The 17,178-nt window shown below is 47.0% G+C and overlaps 1 protein-coding gene across 1 annotated transcript; it reads right to left on the bottom strand.

Moving 5' to 3' along the window:
* Positions 1-2,192: 2,192 nt before the first annotated feature.
* NRN1L (neuritin 1 like) lies at positions 2,193-17,008 on the bottom strand. Its single transcript, XM_081872288.1, has 3 exons — positions 16,923-17,008; positions 5,067-5,238; positions 2,193-4,028 (listed from the first exon to the last, which is right to left on the bottom strand). Exons 1-3 carry the CDS (start codon positions 16,975-16,977, stop codon positions 3,743-3,745), a joined length of 513 nt encoding a protein of 170 aa, XP_081728414.1. The 5' UTR covers positions 16,978-17,008; the 3' UTR covers positions 2,193-3,742.
* Between the last annotated feature and the right edge of the window lie 170 nt (positions 17,009-17,178).

Here is a 17,178-nt window from a genome sequence, read left to right as displayed (position 1 = left end):
TCCCTGAAGCGTGCCAGCACAGAGCGTGGAATGGAAATAAGCAGGGGGCCTTTGGGGGCAGAGGCTCTCTGGAGGCACCAGACTCTTGTTTGTGCCTTTCAGAAAATGCTGAGCTCATTGCCCCAGAGACAGCAGCTCGCAAGCCCAGATTTCTGTCATGTTCAGGTACAAGAAGCACAGGCTAAAGAAAGCCAAAGATTTTGGGCTGCTTTGTACAGGCCAACAACCACCCCCAGGTCACTCCCCACATATCCCTGAGTACCAGGTAAAGGTAAAGGATCCCTGGACAGTTAAGTCCAGTTGAATTGGACTATGGGGAACGGTGCTCATCTCTGCTTTCAGGCAGAAGGAGCCAGCATTTGTCTGCAGACAGTTTTTCCAGGTCATGTGGCCAGCATGACTAAACCGCTTCTGACACACGGAACACCTTGACAAGTGTTGGGGCACAGCACTGCATTGGCACACTCCTGCTACAACTCAGCAACCACTACAGCTCTTAAAAACCTTCAACCAACATTGTGGAAAGCACAGGGATGAAGCTTTGGAGCCTTGATGTTATGCAACCCATTTATCTAGCAGAATATAGGAGCCCTGCTGGATCAGGCCAAAGGCCCATCTTGTTCTGCATCCTGTTCTTGCATTGACCAATCTGATGCCTCTGGGAAACCTTAAAGCAGGACAAAATGCAACAGCACTTTCCTCACTTGTGAATCTCCAGCCACTGACAGTCACAGGCACCTTGCCTCCGACAGTGGAGGTAAAACACAGTCATCATGGCTAGTAGCCAATAGCCATTGACATTAATATGCCTAATCCTTTTTAAAAGTCACCCACACCAATTACATTTGTGGCCAGCGTTGTTTCCTGTAGGAGCCATTTCCAGTTTAACTATGTGCTGTTTCTTCTTTTGTCTGCCTTAATCTTCAGCTTCATTTGATGTCCATAAGTTCTAGCCTTATGGGAGAGGGAGAAAAACTTGCCTCTCTTCACTGCCATGCATACCTTTCTCCTCTTCTGTCATGGGCTACTGTACTTTATTTCAGTGCACGGTCCTGTATCTGAAATGCAGGAACCAAGTAGTGGAAGCGTCTGACGTGAAGTTTCCTCCATCATTCTAACCATAACGTTTAAGTTCTGTTTCCCACCTCCTCAACATAGCCCAACCATCTTTAGGTATCATCAACAGGAGAAAGGCCCAGGGGGGTAAAACAGCAACAATTTCCTGTGCAGAATCTGTGCCTCAAGTGATTAAAGTAGTTTAGAGGATCTGGCCTGAGCAGAAGCTGACTGTCCAATCCAGCTAGGATTTGGCCCATTCAAGAAAAATAACAAAAGAAAGAGACATTTGAAAACTGAATAACGAGCAAGATCTGTGCCATAGCGGCGGATGTTTGCCCCAAGGTTGGAAGCAGCCATTGTACCTGCATGCCCTGGGCATGTGGCAAATGCGTAGAGGGTGCCAGGAGATGTATCAGAACTGCAGCCATGCTATGGAAGGGCTTAATTGGGCTAGAAACAGAGGTGGGTGTCGAGGGCTAAGGAGAGGCTTTAAGCAAAAAGGCAGATTAATTACATTATGGGCAAGCAGCGCTGGGAACACAGAGCTGAAATCCAAGCAAAGCCGTTAATACCCTTAATGGGGGGAAACATGTGCCAGTTAGCACACCCTCTCTCCTCCTCTCCCACTCTCCCCACCCAACACCAGAATGCATATATCCAGTGTCCTATAGCTGCAGACACACCACAGAGTTAAAGCACACACCTGGCTCCAACAACCCTGGGCACTGGAGTTTGTTAAAGGGTGCTGGGAATTGCACATAAACTGTGAAGGGTACAGTACGGTTCCCAGGATTCTTGGGAAGAAGCCGCGTAGTTTATAAAGGACTGGCACACAGAAGCAATATTGCTACTAGCATACATAAAGAGGATGGCGTGCCTGAACAATAAAAACTTTTGGAGGTTTGATATCCTTGGAACAAAAATATATTTTTTTAAAAAGGCCAAGGAAGACAGCTCTCACTCCAGGAGGCATGGGGTCCCCTTATGTTGCAGTTCTCTGAGCTCATTTACCCCCAAACGCTGACTTCTTCCAAGTTAAGTGTGATCTGGATCACAAGACACGACAGCAGAAAGGCTCCCGGCAGCAGCACCCTGCAGGAACGGCAAAAGCCACCACACAGGACAAGGCAAGAGAAATGTAAAAGTGCCTTTTAATATAAATATATAGATACATTTGAAGAGCTGACACCAGCAAAAAGGGAGGCCCACGACTTCCATTGCTTACACATTTGTCATTGCGCATCTTGGCCAACAGGTACCTGTGTGCTGGGAACAGAGGGGATCTCTGAACTGAGACTGGGCTGCACAGGCAAGGCACCCCTGGACACCCCCTTTAGGAAAGCGCTACCTCCAAAAAGCCCCTCTCCACAAGGAAAAGAATAGTACAGAAGTATATTCAGGATATGACCTTGTGAATGGCAATAGCATATACCAACCCTTCCCCAACCTGGTGCCCTCCGGCTGTTTTGGACCGCAACTCCCATCAGGGCTGATGGCATCGTCACCCCTAAATATCTGGAGAGCACCAGGTTGAGGAAGGCTGCCACAAACCCCTTCTCACTGGCAAAAGAGTTGGTGGAGGATGCTCTGTTTATCATCAGGTCCAAACCAGCTCCCCTGCCAGCTGATCCTGGTGGGTGGAAAGCATGTCTGGAAGGGCACTGGGCTGGGAAATGACCTACCCATGGGGAAATGCTGTACCTTGGAGGCATAAGATGTCAAAAACCCTGCAGAGAAGTAGACAGCAGATGAAACTTAAGTGACTGCTGTTATCTATGCAAAGGGTAACCTGGAGGGCTTGAACTTCTAGGGCAGAGAATTATATAATTCCCAAATAAGTATACTGTAGCACCCACCTGCAGCCAGTATAGATCCCTAAGGTGTCCAAGCTTACCGGCGACAGCTGTGCTCCCACTCGATCAGGTACACAGAGTGCTGCAGGATGGGGGAAGGCTAGGACAAGAGTGCTGATGTCATGTCACATCCACACACATTACCTTTGGCACTCTTGGGGACACTAGTCACTCGGCAAGGATGCTGTAAGCAGCTGGATGTACTGATGCCTTTCTTACTGGAATAAGGAAGCAGGGAGGCGGTGGCTTTGAGATATTACCCCTAGGCAGAGTTTCTCAGGTGGTACAGGATGGGGAAGGACCATGGCTCAGAGGGCGAGCATCTGCTTTGCATGCAGAAGGTCCCAGGTTCCATCCTCAGCATCTCCAGTGAGGGCTGAGGGAGACTCCCTAGCTGAAACTCCAGAGAGTTGCTGCCAGCCAGTGTGGGCAATAATGAGCTAGATGGACCAATAGTACAAGGCAGCTTCCTATGTTCCTAGCATGAGGCTGGGGAGCAATGGAGACGGACACAAGGGGCAGTGTAGGCAGGAGGACAGGGCACTAGAGCTGCTGCAAAGTGCCAGCTGGTAAAAGTAGGGCACACAGGGACAGGAAGAGCACCATTAGCCCAACCCAGCCTCTTTGAGCAGGGAAAGACACAAGGCAGGCAAGCCCATGGCATCCTGCCTCTTCCATCCAGTGGGCCTTGTGCCCCTGTCATCAGGACACGCTGAGCACTGCTGCCGACTGCCAGGCCCGATCCCAATTTCCCTGGCAGGCAGCGGTGCTGGGCCACTGGTCTGCACTGTGGTGGACAGGAGGGAGGGAGGCCTCCCACTGCTCCCTGGCTAGGCAAAGGGCACCAAAGCCAAGAGAGCCACAAGAGTCAGGCTGCCCACAAAGCTGGGCCGAGGCAGCCAGGCGTCCCCCCGCAAGGTCTCCTTGTTGGTCTCATCCATATCCGAAGCCCTCCCGCTGGCGGCCAGCTGGGCCCGTGAGCTGCAGAGGTCGTGAAGGTTGCCTTGGAACTGGATCTTCCGGGACTCCTGCCGAAGAGACTCCCAGATTTTCGCTGCCTCCTCAGGGCACCTGGACAGAACCTGGGTGGCACAGGTGTGGAAGTCATCCCAGGACCTGCAAGAAGAGGAATCTGCATGAGGAACAAGCAAGGCACCCCACAGAAGCAGCAGCAGCAGCAGCAGCAGCAGCAGCAGCAGCAGGAGAGCTTCAGCTAGGCCTGGGGTGGGGAAGTGGTGGGCCTGCGGATGTGGCTGGGACTCCAACCCCAATCAGCCCCAGCCAGAATGGTGAATGGCAGCCTTTGCCAACCTGGTGGACTCCAGGTGTTCTGGATGACAACTCTCATCAGCCCAGCCTGCCTGTTGGGCACCTTGTTGGCTTAACCACATAGCTGATGGCTACAGACCTGCCCCTATGACTACAGTCGCTCTGCAGCAATCTTTAAGAACCACTGAGAGTCTGTGTGGGGTAGTGATTAGACCGCCGGGCTAAGACTGAGAGGAGCCAGGTTCAAACCCCACTGAGCCATGATGTTGATTGGGTGGTCCTGCTTGCGTATTTCCAATGGACATCTAGCTGGCTACTGTAGGAACAGGATGCTGAACTACATGGGTCTTTGGTCTGATCCAGCAGGGGTAGAAGAAGAGTCATAATGGATCAAAGCAAAGGCTTACCTGGTCCAGCAGGCAACCAGATGCCTATGAGAAGCCCACAAGCAGGGCAAGAGGGCAACAGTTGTCTCCTGCTGTTGTTTCCCAGTAATTGGTGTTCTTCCTCAGAGGTTCTATATAGCCACCACCATAGCCTAGCTGTGATATCAAGTGGCTGCAGTATGGCACCCAGCCTCAGAGAGCTACAATTCCCAGAGTGGCTTAACAATCCATCCCTCTTCCCAGGGAACTCTGGGAATTGTAGCTCTGAGAGGAGAACAGAGGGTCTCCTATCAACTCTCAGCACCCTTAGCAAACTACCATTCCCAGGATTCTTTGCAGGGTGGGGTGGGAACCATGACTCTTAAAGGCGGCATGATACAGCTTTAAATGAATTGTGTAGATGTGGCCATAGTATTATGTTCTATAAGGCATCTGTCTGTCGTGACCCACTATGGGCATTCTTATCTACAGGTATTTGGAAGAAGGATCCTGTACTCACTTGCAGATGATGTCCAGCTCCTGCTGCTCCTGGATGCTATCGTCATCCGGCTGCTGCTCCTGCTGTGCACTTTGAGCCATGCTGTCCCCAAGGCTGATGAGGCACTCAGCAAAACCTTTGTAGATGGTGTTGCACTTACTGCCAGCCACACTCACCGGCTCCTCGGACAGAACTGCAGAGGGAAACAAGCAACACTCAGCTTGTATCATCTCCAACACAGATGGGCAACCTGTGTCCCCAAGGGTCACATACGGCTTGTACTTCGGTTCATGGGGCCTTCAGCATAGCTTGAAGCCACCTTGTTCCATCTCACCAGGCTTCCTCCCTTCCTTGCTATGCATTTCCCCCTTATTTTTTCTGGCTTTTAAAAACATTTCCCGATATTTCTATGTACCTTTGGAACAAGTGGAAAGGGTGCCATGTTCCTTAGTGCAAAATAATTAGACATTTTGTTTTGGATTCTGCCCCTCAGTTTCATTGTTTTTCCCCCCAACTGTGAGAAAACAAATTTGCAGACTTTAGTCATGTTAAGTGTGCATTTCTGTGCATTTTACATATAACACTAAAGTCAGAGAGGAGTTCTTGTAATAAGAATAAGAAAATGCTGAAAACTACCTGTTATAACAAGGATTGGTTAACTTTACAAATTAGTCAGCAAATGCTCATCTTAGAAAACCTCCTAAATATGGAAAGTCTGAAAAACAGGCAAATCTAATTAAATTGGTCTGGTCAAATTGATTCAAAGCCAGATGACAAATCAGCTTTAAAAACTCTCTTTAAATCACTAGACAGCCCTCATAGTGACCCATACTGGTTTTAAATATATATAGGTGCCAGTATCAGAAGACACAGTAATTCAGACCTTGCTGCTGTCAGGACCTCTTGTTAAGATGCTAGTCTGACTGCACCCACACAGACACCCTCCATTAAAGCTGACTTGGACCATTCTTGGCTGGGAGACACTTACCTACTCAAGGCTGACAGAGAAAACACAGTAAGATGTCCGCAAAGTAGAAAAATGATTAATATTTTAAGTGAGCTGGCCTAGTTCAGTCTGATCAAAACACATCTGTAGGCTGCCTCACTCCTCTGAACACACCAGCAGGAAAAGGAACAGCCAGAAGATTTGAACAGCAAAGCTGACGAAGACGGGATTCCCCTCGGAACCGGCAGGGGAGCCCCCAAGAAGCTGATTAGCAAACTCTGAAACTGCTCTCATCTCTGATGACCTCTGGCCTAGGCAGACGTAATGGGAACAGGCTGAATCAGGTCCAGAATGACAAAGGCCTCCGGTCCCCATCTGCACTACGCATTTTTAAGCAGTATCATACCACTCTGAACAGTTGTGGCTTCCCCAAAGGAATCCTGGGAACTGGGGTGCTGAGAGTGGTTAGGAGACATAGATTCCCCTCACAGAGCTATAATTCCCAGAGTTCCTTGGGAAGAGGGACCAATTGTTAAACTACCCTGAGAATTATTCAGAACTTTATTTTTTTGTTTGTGTGCAAGTACTAGGAGTGTGCTATCTGCCTATAGAAGGGCAGTAGGTTAAAGGACAGAGGGCAGTTGTTTGGGGCAAAGTGCAGAAAATCAATAGAAGGTTTAGCACCCCAAGGATCTCCACTTTCATTTTAACAAAAGAATTTTCTAGTCCTTAAGTTGTTGAGTTATGCTCAGGAGTGTGGGGGCCATGCCTCATGAAGCCTGAAAAGCCAGAAAGAGAAGCAAGCCAACCTGTACAGTGGTACTTCAGGTTACATACACTTCAGGTTACATATGCTTCAGGTTACAGACTCCGCCAACCCAGAAATAGTACCTCGGGTTAAGAACTTTGCTTCAGGATGAGAACAGAAATCGTGCTCTGGCGGCGCAGTGGCAGCAGGAGGCTCCATTAGCTAAAGTGGTGCTTCAGGTTAAGAACAGTTTCAGGTTAAAAACGGACCTCCAGAATGAATTAAGTACTTAACCCGAGGTACCACTGTACTTGCAATAACAAATAACTGGGATCTAGTGCTCTGCATACATTCTTGCCCTCCTGCCATTACCGCTATGTCACCAGTAGTGCAACAACTACAGGCACGTCTCAGCCAAAGAGCAGCCAGGCATCTTCCCATGCTGCCCAAGGAGATGGAACCAAGCACAGAGATGTAGGTGAAGAGCATATTTCAGACAAAAAGCAATTCACATGCTACGTTATATCACTTATACAGAATGATAGAAACCTCAAGGGCTAGTAACCCATGTCATTGTTTTAAATGCAAGATGCTCATGTCATGATTCTTAAAAGATGCTGCTGTAAGAATCCAAACTTCCCCAGATTGCACATTAGAACATTAAAAAAGCCTGCTGGATCAGGACAACAGCTCATCTCCCAGTGGCCAACCAGATGCCTGTGAAAACCCCAAAAGCAGAACCTGAGTGCACTAGCGCTCTCCCCACTAAGAGGAACATTACCACTATGGCTATTGCTGCATGCAGATGATAGGGTATTTGCCATGCACGTTTACTGTTGAGTAACCTTGCAAGAAGCTGTGCAACAACCTTTGCTGGTCACCCAGGGCAACCCGCCAATTCAGGATGGGAAGTCTGTCGCACCCGCAGGTGGCAAGCCATATGTCAGCTTGAGCCCATAGTCCCACCATGAGATTAGCATTAATCAAATGAAAGTCACATTGCAACTCAAGGACTCTAATTATTTATTTAAAGACGTTTTAACCTCTACGTCCATGAGGTTGGCACAGAGCTACCAGTGTCACTCCAGATTTTTAGGGTCCCTTGGGCAAGATATTCTCTGTGAGCCCATCACTTTGCTGCTGTCAATTCTGTCATTTGCCTGCCCATACCCTTGCCCAGAAAGAGAGGGCAAAGTAAGGAGGGGGAGAGAAGGTGGAACAGAACAGTCCGAACCCCAATGGTTGCAAAGGAAGTCACTGGTGGAGTGTGAAAGATGACGAATAGCAAACTTTTAAAGTTTCTGTTCCATGGTCTCACCCAGATTCGGAGGCGCTGATACATTTCCTTGCCAATTGTGCAAGGGACCAGGTACATGTGCACTGGTATAGCTCCCTGTCAAGGGCGCAAGGGAGCCTAGGTATATTTCTGCTCATCCCTACTCTAGGGATTAGTCAAATGTGGGATAAGCAGCCTCATATAACTAACATTTTAAAGTCTAATTAATGCATGAAGGGGTTAAGACCACAGAGTAAGCTGTCCTGCCAGGCTTAACTCATCTTGGGAGGGACTATCAAGACTTTGTTCCTCTTCAGTCTACTGGATGAACTCAGCATGTGAAGAGGCCAAGATGGTTGTTCCAGATTAGCTGCATGGCTCTCACAAGCCATTCTTGGGTTCCTATACCAATAATTTATGAACTTCCACCATCTTGGAACTAAACTAAGTCTTACTGCCTGTGCAATTTTTCTGACTGATGTATGGAAAAAGCACATGAACCTGACCTTTGAAGAGTGTAAGTAAACCAATTTTAAACTTACCAAATGTGTGGTCTTTTCCTATGCTGGGAGAAGAGGGAAATTTTGGAACTCAGAAAGGCATATTTTAAAGGTCTAACAACCTATACTTCCATACTTTACTTTGTTGCATATTTTGTGATTTTAAATCACTGCTGGGGTACTTTCATCAAAAAGTACTTGCCCCAAACTTGGATCTTGGCATCCAGGAATTCTTCTTTATACTGCCCCTTGAGCCTTCATAATACGGCAGATGATGATTATGATGATTATAAATGGTAACACCTAGTTTTAGCCTGTTTTGTGGCTGTGCTGATAGGAAGTGCAGAGATCTAAATTCTAATCCTGCTTTCTCTCCCCCTCCAACCCCCAACCTTTGCATGAAGCTTGTAACTTTAAAAAAAGGTTGGGGGGGAGAGGGAGTTCAGAGCATATACTGTGAATGCAGAAGGTCCCAAGGTCAATCTAAGCATCTTTAGTTCAAAGCCTTTCAGGTAACAGAACTACCCTCTGCTTGTAAAGCATGTGGTTTGCCACTGAGTTATGACTCATTGGCTAGAAGACTCAGTGGCCTCATGGTAGAAGGCAGTGCCATAAGCTACTTTTACTGTTATTCTCTGTGAAGAACTGAAAGCCTAAATATTCCAGTGCCCATAATATTCAAAGCAATAAAATAATTATTTGGAACCCACAGATGGGCAGTGCCCTGAAGCAAGTAGAGGCTGCTGCTTTAGGTGGCAGATTTTGGATGCTGCTCGGGGGTAGAGGGGAGAGAAATCTGATTTGTGGCAGAGTCTGCTGTGATATTCTCTCAATTGAGCCACATATAGACAAACAGGAGCTGAGTAAGGGAACAGTTGTGGATGAATGCACAGGTCCCATTTAAACCAATGATGGTTGTACAGTACAGGGGAACATTTAAGTAGCTTATGGCCCATGTGAATTAAAGAAAGAGAGTGGGGCTTGTCATGGGATTATTCATGTTAGGTATCAAAATATCTGATGCTGGCTCTTTTGGGATCTCTTGTGAAACTCAAGTAACATGCCAACAGTTTCAGTAGCAACTTGATACAGATAAGTGTTGGCATGTTACTTGAGTTTCACAAGAGATCCCAAAAGAGCCAGCATCAGATATTTTGATACCTAACATGTGGACTGAGTTTTCTGCTTTCCAAGCAACGAAAAGGACGACTGACTTTGGGACTTAGGCTAAAATCCTACACCCACATACTTCAATATAAGCCCCATAGGATTAACTTTTGAGTATAGGCCTGCACTGTTATTTACTTAGCAATCCACTGTCAATATCTCATTGAAATGAATGAAGCTAGGCTGTATCCATTAGCTATAATTAACAGCCTATTGAAACCTATTTCTAGCACCAGGATTCTGTACTGGAAAATTTCAAACAAAGTCTAGAATCAACCAAAAGGATGGTAAACAGGATAAAACATAAAAAGCAACAGAAGCATATTTAAACACATAACACAGATGGGCATAAATGCATAATGGATTTCCAGTTACAGAACTTGGGATTCTGGTTGAAATTTAGTACAGGATTATTATGCTTGATCCTGCAAGCATCTGGGGGTAGGAAGGAGATTCATTTGACACAATTTAAACTTTTTGCACCAAATCTGGAAGCCAAATTTCAGTGACTGAAACTCAGTAATAAAACTAGCTAATTCATGCTTCTCACTCTAAATCAGGAAGAGGTTCAGTATGAGAAATAATATGTTCTGTGCATGTACTTTGATATTTTTTGTAGTCTTTTTCATTATTATTATTATTATTAAGGAATTTTCTTTTGTAATTTTGGTTGTCTATATTTATATGTATTTGTTTAAAGCAAAATAAAAGTAATATATATATATATATATATATATATATATATATATATATATATATGGATCTGAACTTGGTGCTACAAGTATAGGTTGCAAATGTAAACACACTGCTCCAACCCCTAGTGGGGGGGAGGGGGTTGGAGATTAAAGAAAATGAACTCCCTCCCAACCATTAGCATCCAAAGAAAAGTTTGCTGTGGGGCGGGAGATGCCATCCATAGAACATTCTGTGGGCATACAAATACACAACAGGAATTTAGAACTATACCAAATCCAGCCAAAGAAGGCACTTTACATGAAGGAATACTTTATGTTTCCATACCCAAATGTCCTGGTGCTTAATGGCTGAATTCTGCCATTTAACTTCCCAAAACATTGTGTTTTATCCAATAATTTCCCCAAATGTGTATTTCAATCAGGATGAGCGGCTGCAGCTTCCTGAAGCCACAAGAATTTCTACCAAACACTTTCTGAAGAAATCTTTTTTAAACAAATTGCAACTTTCATATGCTTCACAGCAATGAGAACTTCTGCTTCAGCAATCATTCAATCATAAGAAATGCCCTGAATTCTTCTAGAGAGGACCTGGCTCTTCTCAACTGACACCAGGGTTGGGAAATCCATGGCCTTCCAGAGATTATGGAGACTGCACCTCCTGCAAGACCCAGCGAGCTAGCATGACCTCTGGTCAGGGATGGCCACAGGTTGCCCACCCCTGTCTCAGAATCACAGGGTCAGAAGTTCCCTACAGTCAACACTGCTGAATAAATATTCCATCTCTCTCTCTCTAACACACATACCACAAACAATGTCAGCTTGTAGGATGGGAGTCTGTGGCCCTCCAGGCGCTGTTGAATTCCAATTCCCATTAACCCTAGTGGGTAATGGAATGGTAATGGGAGCTAAAGTCCAACAACATCTGGAGAGCCACAGGCTCCCCATCCCCTGTTTCAAAACTTGTTGGTATAGTGCAGTGCATGAGCATCTTCTTCTATATGGGCTTACCTTCTATGGACCATGCACTGACTTCTAGGGTGTCTGTCTGCACAGCAAATCCCAAACATGATGGTTCCTTAGCATTGTACCACATTAATTGTATATGGAAAGGAAGGATGAGCTTGAAGTGTGTGCTACCTTTGTGGTCTGAAGCGTATGGATAGAAGAAAGAGATGGGACCCCTCTGTGGGCAACAGGAAAAAGAGAAGGCTGTACAAATTCCCCCCTTAAAATATAGGTCCCTTTCCAAGCAAGAGACAGGCATAGAAAGGGGGGCAGAAAAAACGTAAATAGCCAAAGGTGGAAGAAGACAATTGTTGCTGAGATTGCATTCATGTCTGCTTCTTTCTTTGTTGCCACCGATTTATTAAAACCAGTTCCTGAGCAACACTTGGAAGAAAAGTCTCTTATTAGATATCTCAGAGGCTGCTGACTCTATAAAGGGCTGAGAGAGCTCCTTCATGGCTTGTCCAGATCTTATTAGGTGGAATAATGAAAGAAAAGATGACCCAGTGGCCCCATAATAGAATAGATAGATACTTCATGCTCACGAGCGTAATATTAAAATGTCTTTTTTAAAAAGGGAGGATGGAACTACAGAATACTCCTTCTCTAACACACACACACAATTATGGCATAGCTACAGCACAGACTTGACACTGATTTGTCATTTCCTCTCCTGAGAGAACACTGAATTTTTAACTTCTGGGAGGAGAGAGGCTAGGTATCTCAACCTGGGAATTTTCTGTGCTATCACCAAAACTACAGTTCCCAGGATTTTGAAGGGAACCATCACATTTAAATCTGATGTGTACACATATACACATACACACTTACAGAGAAAGAGATACTTGAGGTGTAGATCCAGATAGAGGTGGACAGATCTGTCAATTTTTTGTTTTTCTTAATTTCTCCTTTTTTCCTAATCTTAAATTCAACTCTCCGTACTTCGGCATCAGTTTGTGAATTTTGTTTAAGCCCTCATTAAAAGTCACCAGTATTTTAGTGCACATTATCCTGATTTGTGTATACAATTTCCCCTAGAAACACATTTTTGCAAGCAATTTTCCCATTTGTATTTGTTTTTCACTTGTTTATACATTTTATGCACATTTTACTCTAGAATATAGATTTCTGTGGACACTACTTGGCCGGACAGCTGCATCACAAGATTTGGAGAAGTGCAATTTTAGAAGGATGACTACGTTTCAGTTTGTGTATTATTTCAGAAGTGTGAATTAAGTAGATTCAAGTGAAAATGCCAAGCAAATTTCTCCCCCTTCCAATGTGTACTGCTACTACTACTAATTTATTATTTGTACCCTGCCCATCTGACTGGGTTGCCCTAGCCACTCTGGGTGGCTTACACATAGTAAAACATTAAACATTAAAAAGCTTCCCTACACAGGGCTGCCTTCAGATGTTTCCTAAATGTTATATAATTACTCATCTCCTTAACATCTGATGGGAGGGCATTCCACAGGGCGGGCGCCACTACTGAGAAGGCCCTCTGTCTGGTTCTCTGCAGCTTTGCTTCTTGCAGTGAGGGAACTGCCAGAAGGCCCTCGGTGCTGGATCTCAGTGTCCGCACAGAACGATGGGGGTGGAGACGCTCCTTCAAGTATACTGAGCCGAGGCTGTTTAGGGCTTTAAAGGTCAGCACCACCAACACTTTGAGTTGTGCTCGGAAACATCTTGGGAGCCAATGTAGGTCTTTCAGAACCTGTGTTATGTGTTATATGCCCACATATTAACCAACTGGAATAAGGTGAGTCAACAAATCACAGATTTGTAAAGCTTCCTAATTACCTCACTGCCTGTCCGTCACTGGGAACATTGCTCTGACGTTGGAGAGGGGGCAGAACAAGAGTGTACTCAGTCTCAAATGTCAGCTGCACTGCAAATCCTCATTCATTCTTGTCCTTTCCAAACTGATACTACCACACCCCAGGCTGGGCAAAAACCAGAGAGTGCCACTATGGCAGGGCCAGAAGACAGATTGACAGCACAACCCTAGGCATGTATACTCAGAAGTAAGTACTGTTGAACTCAGGTAAATGTCTATAGGATCACAGCCTAAGAGGATAACCAAAACAAGGTGTGAAATATTCCATGAATTGTTATGCCAGTTTGTGCCAACTATTTCTGATTATTACAAATAACCAACTACAACAGATGTTCTAGAGATGATCTTGCAATTTATGCTTGAATGTGAGGGATCACAGCTCAGGGGCATATCACATGCTTTGCATGCTGAAGGCCTGACATTCAATACCTTAGCAGATCTCCAGGTAAAAGGGTCAGGTAGAACAGACCACCAGCCTGGGATCCTGAAGATCAGCTACCAGAATACACAACAAAGCAGCTAGATTAACAGACTGGAAGCCAGGAGATCCGGGTTCAAACCCTTGCTCAGTCATGAAGTCTCCTGGGTGATGTTGAACTAGCCACACTCTCAGTTTAGCCCACCTTACAGGGTTGTTGTTATGATAAAATGGGAAGAAAGGATGGAACAAAAATAGCACATCATAATATGGCAGCTTCCTGTATTCCAAGTAAATCCATCAGTCCATCTAACTCAGAATTTTGTGCACCAGGGATTCCCAATCTCTTCCCCACATGGACCACCTGAAAACTGCAGAGGACCTTGGCAGACCACTTAAGGGTTTTTCTGACAATTGTAGCAACTATAATGTGCTGTGCTGAAGTCTGAATGCAACTGGTAGTCCATGGACCAGCTTGGGAACCCCTGAACTACACTCAGGGTTTCACTCTGAGGTCTCTCTCAGCCCCACCTGGGGATGCCAAGGAGTCAGCCTGAGACCTTCTAGATGCAAAGCAGATGCTCTAACCACTGAGCTACAGCCTTTCCCCTAATGATAAATAATTCATGCTAGGCTAGAGGAACAAACAAAGGATTGTAATTAACTAACTTTTGCTCAGGGTAGATGCACTGAAACAAACAGTCCTACATCAGTAATGTTCATTAATTTTAACAGGTCTAGACGGGTGGAATGCAACATACTTTGCAATACAATCAGAAGCAACAATTGCTGGAATTGTTGCCTCCCCCCCATCCACAGATACATCACTGCAACTGAGGGCACATTGGGGTCACTGACCGTCTTTTCAGCGTCAGGAAATAACTCTATGCCACTTATGCCAAGCTCAACTGAAACGCCACGATTCAAGCCACAATGAAAACTCCATCCGTCTGAAAAGACTTTGCCAAGCTGAGCTAAAGACAGCTCCAACTCCCAGGGGATCCATTCTGGGCAATTGCATGGCAATGTGGTGCCCTCTTGCTCCAGATTCCAGATTAACAAGGACACCCTGCTTCTCTCTCACACACACACTCATTAAAAGAGCTGCCACAACAAACCTGTTAGTCTTTTAAGGGGCCATTAGACTTTCTGTTATGCTTGCTGTAGCAGACTGGCACAGCTACCACCCCCACCCCAGAACAAATTCAAAATACCAGTCCACCCATAGGAAGGCATTTGAAAAGGGGGGAAGGAAAAAGGAAACAAATTCAACCCCTTTTTTCTCCACCTTGATCATGCCAAAAAAAGGGGGGAGGAAGAAGAGTGCTTTCAACATGTGAAGCCATCTGTTAGAAATATTGGATTGTACCCAAGCAAGTTATACTCCTAGTAGACACATTGAGATTGATGGACCTAAGTCATGTCAGTTAATTCCAGTAAGTCTACTCTGCGTAGGGGTAACACTGGATACAACCCACAATGTAGGATTCCACATCCTTTGTTTGCCAGCGTAACAGAGGATGCAGCTGTGCCAAACTTCTCCAACCTGGTGCTCCCCCAGATGTTCATTGGACTCCAACTCCCACCTGCCCCTACATGCCGCATGGTCAGAGATGATGGGAGTTGTAGTCCAACAACATCTGAATGGCACTAGGTTGGAGAAGGCTGAGCCATACCACCAGAAAACGGACCGGTTGTTGGAGATCGTGGTGCTGAAGAAAAGGCACCCCGGGAGAGGGCTTCCTATACGAGCGCGCAGGGTTTCTAAGGTGCAGGAGAACAAACTGGCGAGCCAGAGGTCTCCGCTGCTGGCCTGGCAACGCACCCGGGGCTTGAGGGGAGGATCGGAACGCTGGTCTCCGGTGTTCACACACTTAGGGGAAGGCGCGCACGGCGCCTCCATTCATAGCAGGCAGACCGCAGACAGGAAGCAGGGAGATCCTCCTGGCGCGGAGCCCTGGGCTGGGGCCGGGGGAGGGAGAGAGGCAGTCTAAAGCGCTCCGAGCATTGCAGGGCAGGACTTGGAGGCCGATGTTCTGGGTCCTATTTAGCAGGATGAGCTGAGGGTACCCCCCAAACGCAGCGGGGCTTACATCCTTAAGTAATGCACTTTTGCCATTAGATCGCAAAATTAGATGCACAGGCGCGCGGCTGCAGAACCAAGCAGCGGCATCTTCACGAACACTTGTCACAGAATTGTAGAGTTGGAAGGGACTCCAAGGGTCATCTAGTCCAACCCCCTGCAATGCAGGAATCTCAACAAAACCATACAAGACAGGTGGCCATCCAATCTCTGCTTAGAAACCCCCGAGGAAGGAGAGTCTGCCGCCTCTCATGGGAGTCTGAACCACTGTCAAACAGCTCATACTGTCAGGAAGTTCTTCCTGATGTTTAGTTGGCATTCTCTTTCTTGTAACTTGAATCCATCGGTTTGGGTCCTAGCCTCCGGAGCAGCAGAAAACAAGCTTGCTCCATCCTCCCTGGGGCAGCCCTTTAAATATTTGAAAATGGCTATCTTATCTCCTCTCAGTCTCCTCTTCTCCAGGCTAAACATACCCAGCTCCCTCAACGGTTCTTCATAAGGCTTGGTTTCCAGGCCCATTATCATCTTGGTCACCCTCCCTTGCACATGTTCCAGCTTGTCAATCTTCTTAAATTGTGGTGCCCAGAACTGAACACAGTATTCCAGGTGTGGACTGACCAAGGCAGAATAGAGCGGTCCTATGACTTCCCTTGTTCGGGACACTATACTTCTGTTGATACAGCCTAGAATAGCATTAGCCTTTTCTGCTGCTGCACCACACTGAGGACTCATGCTCAGCTTGTGGTCTACTAAGACCCCTAGTTCCTTTCCGCATGTCCTACTGCCAATCCAGGTGTCCGCCGCCTTATAACTGTGCAACTGGTTCTTCCTGCCTAAGTGTAGAACCTGACATTTGTCCCTATGGAAAATAATTTTGCTCGTTTTGTCCCCGTTCTTTCATCGCGAGCATCACACACACGCACGTGCAGCCCAAGCCGATCCGCGCCCACTGGGACACAAGCCCCGCTCCCGAGCTACCAAGCAGGCGCAGCGATGCTCGCGGTCTTCCTTTGCTCGAAAGACTTTGCACGCCTCTCGTCTGTCCCCCTTGCACGCTCCTCCAAGCGCCGGGCTGCCCTCTCTCCCCACCCCTTACGCGGCTGGCAGCTTGCACACTCAACTCCCTCGCCTGGCCTCTTGCACTCCCGTTGCACACTCGCCGCCCGGCTTAGACCCGAGCACACCTCTCTGATACTCACCCAGGTGCAGCGGGAGCAACAGCGCCAAGGACCCCAGCAGCGCCCCGCAGCCCATGGTGGTGCCGGCGCTCAGTTCCAGCAGCAGCAGCAGCAGCAGCAGCAGCAGCAGCGGCTCAGTGCGGAGCCAGGCGGGAGAGCAAGAAGCCGAGCGGCGCCAAGCGCCTCCCCTCTCGGCCCCGCCCCCGCGCCCCGCCCCCCGGATCCGGCCCGCGGAGCTTCGCCTCGCGGCCTCTAGGAGCGGGCCGAGGTGGAACTG

Source organism: Podarcis erhardii, assembly GCF_964252035.2.
Source record: "Podarcis erhardii genome assembly, chromosome: 7".
Lineage (NCBI taxonomy): Eukaryota > Metazoa > Chordata > Lepidosauria > Squamata > Lacertidae > Podarcis > Podarcis erhardii.
Note: the sequence above shows the minus strand (reverse complement) of the source record. Positions and strands in the feature narration are given on the sequence as shown.